At 30.2% G+C, this 5,911-nt stretch overlaps 1 protein-coding gene across 1 annotated transcript in view; it reads right to left on the bottom strand.

Moving 5' to 3' along the window:
* Positions 1-5,911, bottom strand: part of LOC106478388 (NADH-ubiquinone oxidoreductase 75 kDa subunit, mitochondrial-like) — a 35,212-nt gene that overhangs the window by 8,074 nt on the left and 21,227 nt on the right. Inside the window, exons 11-15 of the mRNA XM_022381985.1 lie at positions 5,303-5,362; positions 3,010-3,095; positions 2,082-2,277; positions 1,323-1,385; positions 206-361 (exon numbers count right to left, since the gene is read on the bottom strand). Coding sequence (XP_022237693.1) covers positions 206-361; positions 1,323-1,385; positions 2,082-2,277; positions 3,010-3,095; positions 5,303-5,362 — 561 coding nt within the window. The remainder of the gene's footprint in view (positions 1-205; positions 362-1,322; positions 1,386-2,081; positions 2,278-3,009; positions 3,096-5,302; positions 5,363-5,911) is intronic.

The following is a 5,911-nucleotide window of genomic DNA, read 5'->3' as shown; positions in this document are numbered from 1 at the left end:
TATTAGTTATTGTATTATATTATAATTATATTATCTTCTCATACCATTCAAGCCGTCTCCAAGCATTATTAATGGTAGGTAACAACCCCCCCCAAACACACACACAAAATCATTAATAAATACAAAATAAATTTTGCACTTCGAACCCTGCATGAATATGCAGAGTTAACATATCTGGGTAACATACAACTACAAGAAGATTTACCCTGTGCAGTATGTTCAACACTTTCCAGTCCGGTCCCACTTTAGCTTGGTTTTTCTGGGCTATCTGACTTACAGCACTGTAGATGGCAGCACCATCAGGCCGTTGAAACATAATGCTTCCAAGAACCACAATTGGTTTCTTGGCTGCAGCAAGAGCCTATTAAAATATAATGAAAAAGTGGATTCAGATTTATTTAGTGCTCTTTCTCTCTCTTCCAATTTCCTAGTTTCATTCTTATCTTAGTACTTCCAAAACATTACACTTGTTGTTATAATTTTCTACACATAAGAAGGATAGTAATAAACAAAAACATGACAGAAACAACAAACAATATTAGATTTATTCTTCTATTAGGAACTTGTAACCTAATTTTCACGCATTATTTTATAACAATTTCCTATACCAAATATTAAAAACTATGTTTAACATAAAATGTACATAATATATAGTAGTGTTTAAAATAAAATGTGCATATCTATGGTAGTGTTTAACATAAAATGTACATATCTTTGGTAATGTTTAATGTAAAATGTACATTTCTATGGTAATGTTTAATGTAAAATGTACATTTCTATGGTAATGTTTAACATAAAATATACATATTTATGGTAGTGTTTAACATAAAATATACATATTTATGGTAGTGTTTAACATAAAATATACATTTCTATGGTAATGTTTAACATAAAATATACATATTTATGGTAGTGTTTAACATAAAATGTGCATATCTATGGTCGTGTTTAACATAAAATGTGCATATCTATGGTAGTGTTTAACATAAAATGTGCATATTTATGGTAGTGTTTAACAAAATGTGCATATCTATGGTAGTGTTTAACATAAAATGTGCATATCTATGATCGTGTTTAACATAAAATGTGCATATCTATGGTAGTGTTTAACAAAATGTGCATATCTGTGGTAGTGTTTTTGGTATTAAATCACGTATGTAACTTTAAATGTATTTCAAAACGGTTAATGTTAATTTTAACAAACTGTATAATGTCTTCATTCTGACACTTGTAATTGGAAAAACTATTACCTCAACACAAAAAATATTATATTTTATAAGACCTACATTTATAAAAGTAGTTAACTTTTTTTAAAAGCTCACTTTGCTAAAAGGATGTTTGCCTTCAGCAATATCTTTCAGGACAGTGGGTGAATCTCCAAGATGCTGGAAAAGTACAGAAAGATTAAATAACTAGAAGTATTAAAATTTTTTTTTTTATAAATTACACTACAAATTGTTTCAAACAGTAGCTTGAATGTTCATGATCTTAACTAATGGAAAAATGGTGTCATTTTGTTTTTTAATTTCAAATGTTTCTGTGCAAAATGAATAATGCGTCTCAGGTCTCACTTCAGTTTGTCTTAATTAAAATAGTAGAACCTTCGCCATAGACATGCATGGCATTTATACGTTATCAAAACGTCTTTTTGCCAAATTACTCATATTTTCCTTATCCAACATTCTATAGATTTATTCACTGAAACTGGAAAACGTGATAACTTCCAGCCTACGTGAATATTACTAAATAAAGCAATGTACTGTAATATAATTTACAATTGTTTTATTCTGAAAATTTTGAACTGGATACATGGATTCTTTGGGACCTTTGTTTTCTGCATTTCATATTTCTGCTCCTTCAAACCTTTCTTCTCTGAGGTTCATGTTTATGTTATTCATAACTGAAGCTCTAAACTAGTAGCCTTTTTATAAAATAAATTTCTGTTGGATTGCATTTTTTGCACAACCTGTGGAATTTTTCCTTTTTTTATTACATGTACTAATAAAATACATAAAGACATACAAAGATGGAATTTGGTCAGCTGTAATATGCTTTCTTCCTTACTAATAGACAGACATTACCTCATACTCATATGTAAGATCAAGTTTAGGTCCAACTAAGGCAACTTTAAGTTCATTATGAACCCAACATTTCCTGATACGAGCATTGAAGAGTGCCGCTTCAAGCCGAGGGTTAGTACCAATCAGAAGCAACAGATCAGCATCTTCTACACCTGCGATCTTGGTGTTGAAAAGGTAGCCAGATCGAAGATCAGTCCTATAAATGGTAGATAGCATTTAGTCTCTAAATAAAACAGTCACAGTTTATAAAAACGGACTCCAGCAAAATGTATTACAACACAAAGGAGTTAAAATATGTAACATTTCCAATTATTTTTTTTACCAATTTTCAACACAACTTCATTTCATGTACATGAACAAGGTTTAGAAATAAATGTTTAAAATTCAAAAAATGATTTAAGAAAACATTTAAAATTTTACAAGACATGAAAAAACTAATTAGTATGTTTACTTTTACAATCTTAAAGAAGAAAGCTACAAAAACCAATATGAAGTTTCTGATTAGCTAGCATCATAGTCAGATTTCTAATTGGTTTATGACCAGCTTGCACTGTAGCACTAATCTCATGATTGGTTTGTGAATACTTAGCACTAGAAAACATTATGTTATTGGTTTGTGACTACAATTGTAAAAACAGATTACTGTTTGGCTTCAAATTAACTTGGACACTTTAATTTTTTTATACTAGCCCTGATGAAGCCACAATGGTGGAAAGTTGGCTGAAATAAAAAGTATTTTTCTTATTATTATCTGGAGAATAAGGGTTGTTGTTTTTTTCTAACTTTATTGCCAACTGATAACTATACTTACAAACTCACATTAAACTTTGTCTCCTTCCTTCTTGACATATGCAGAAGTGAAACACTAAACAACATAGTTAAGTTACTATAATTAGCAAAGAAAAGCTTTGCAACTCACTGAACTCACCCTGAGCCATCCATTGGAAAGATCTCTTCTGTACACAGTCCTTCACTTCCTAATCTATTAAGCAAGTCTTTCAAAGCTACCAGAGCCTGTTTGAATTTGTATAAACAGACATGTCTTTGTGTTTCTTTCAAGGAACAATAACACAATCTTCAACACTATTTTCATGGATTGATAAAGCAAAATGTATTTTTTATTTCATATCATTATACCTCTCACCAGGTCAACCTGCCATCATCTGGTGACTTAATCAAATTATTAAAACAAATCTATCTACAATTAAGAAAGCATGTACACTTAATAATGCCTTAAAGTATACTGTTACACTGAAAAAAAAATATTTATGTAAGTATTGTTGTTTGTTGTTAAGTGCAAAGCTACACAGTGGGCAACCTATGTTCTGCCCACTGCTAGTATCAAAACCCAGTTTTTAGTGTTATAAGCCCTCCGACTTACTTCTGAGCCACCAAAGGTATGTTGTCATTTGTTATAATTGTTTGATATATCACTTTTGATTCTCACCAGCTTTTCTTCAGTAAATAAAAAAAACAGATTTGAAAATTATTTACAACAGAGTGCTGTCTAATTTCAAAGTCAACAATACAATTTCTTGTTCTCTGCCTACATTCATCAGAAAACAATATCAAATTCAGTAATGTAAACTTACCTTTATTTAGTGAATTTAATACTTTCTAAACATATCTTAAATACAGTTCATTTGAAATAAAAAGACTATTAATATTTCTTCCTTTTTTAAATTAAATACTTAAGCAAAATGTTAAGAAATTATACAAAACACACAGGTTAACTATAAACATTGGCTTTTTTCACAATATAAAAAGAACTAGTGTCAGGAAATTACATGTTGCTTTTATTCAGGAGAATGATTTTTCCAATGTTTTTATGATATTCTCCACGGTTAATAAAAAAAAAGGGCAAAAAAAGTTTCAGAAACACTAATTTCTCATCAAAAGTTTTGAGAGATTGTTTTTAATAATACTGGTTTTTGTCTGGTAAATCAGTGTTATATTTTGAAAAATACAAAGCACTAATATTTTCAACAAGTTTCCTTATTCATGTATTCTTTTTCGGTGTTATTGAAATATTTCGAGCAGTTTCATTGCATTTTAAAGGATGCATTTCGATACTCCATCCAAATACAACATTATATACTTCGATACATTGGTTTAAAGCTACTCATATAGCTTTCATTTGTTACACTTGCAGTCACAGGATGGCTAAGTCATAAAACACAGAAGCACATGTTGAACAAGTAACTTTGTTAAAACTAACACTCTTGAATAGGACTTTTGGTAATTAATATATTAAATCTTTCAGGTAATAGCTTCTAGAGTCAACTCTTTTTTTTTGATGAAATTTACAAAAGAACATACTGAGTCAGTTGAAATTGATAAAATGTTATTATACTTTCTAAGCATTCACCATTTCATAGCCGTCCACTTAACTGTAAATTGACTTGCGTCTAGCCTTTTTGAATAAACAATCCTTGTCTTAAATTTAGAATATTTCTGAAATATTTGTTCTGATAAAAGTGTTACCACACAGGATCATACACAAAAGGAGCAATGAATTTTAAAATAACACCCAAAACCGGAGTGTTTTCGGATAGTTGACCGTTCTTCTTAATGAGTGCAATGTAATGTATAGGTACAGATGTCAACATCACATAAGCCAAATATTCCAGATGAGTTGATTTTGAGACTAGCCAATCATAACTGGAGACGTTGATGTCAGGTTTAGTTTGTAACAAAGAAATGTGTACATTAAATGCAAAACGTCAGAGTAATAACAGTTAAAAAGATGTTAAAATAGTTTTCTTAGAATAGAAAAATAAAACAGAAACCAAAATGGCATGGGAATAAGAGAAAATGATAATGTAAAGCAATATATAGGAAATATAAACATCAATACAAATTTGGATAATACTAATAGAAAAACAATAAATTTAATTACAAATTTGGTTTTGGAATCTTTTTTAAAGGTGTGCAAAGGTCAACATTCCTGGGATCGAGATTTAAGTCATTTAGCATTACAGTATTTAACACTGCTATCCAGTAAGCTCCTTTAATTTCCCTGTTTCTGTTTGATATAAAATTTGTCTCTATTCAAAGGAGCTCAAGTTTTGGGTCTTTTTTTTTTAATTCTGAAATTGTTCTTAATGATCTTAATAACCCAAAACAAAAGATTGTACTGTTGAACTTATTACATGAAGTATTGTTGAAATTCACATAAAAACAGCTACCTTAAAAAATATAAAACAGCAAAGTATTTTTACCTCGCCATCTGCCATTCCCCCAGCTACTGCTGCCACCTGTTGGCCAGGAACTGACTGAAGCTGCAACATACAGAAATCATTATACAAAGTTTGATGATTTGGGATTTAAAGCTGAATACACATTTATAATCTAAGTAGTCTTACTTTATTTAATGTCTCATATGACATGTCTTCTGACCAAGAAATAAGAATCTAAATTACTTAACGTCTTTGCGTCTTTGATTTAAATAAACTCCACCCTATAATGAGCTTTAACCTTCAGGCAAAGCATAATTTTCATAGCCTTCATTCTTATATGATTACAGAATCAACAAATAGATAATCAGATCCCTCTTACCATGCCCTCCTGTCATAGCCTCTCTTTCAGAACTACCCAATAGTTCTCTCTAATGTTCAATACTATATTATTTATAACAAACAGAAAGCCAAGGTTTATATCTATTACATGACATATTATATAATGTTGTTTTCTTCACAGAGAATTGTCAATTTCCCTTTCAGTTCAACCCTTATTCCCACGGGAAACACATGGACTGGCTTAGATGAATTTGTAACGGCTCTTGTCCCATATTTAGAAAGCCAGAAAAATTGTAATAGTTACCGAAAATT

Source organism: Limulus polyphemus, unplaced genomic scaffold, assembly GCF_000517525.1.
Source record: "Limulus polyphemus unplaced genomic scaffold, Limulus_polyphemus-2.1.2 Scaffold207, whole genome shotgun sequence".
Lineage (NCBI taxonomy): Eukaryota > Metazoa > Arthropoda > Merostomata > Xiphosura > Limulidae > Limulus > Limulus polyphemus.
The sequence above is the reverse complement of the archived record's forward strand: the minus strand, read 5'-3'. Positions and strand labels throughout refer to the sequence as shown.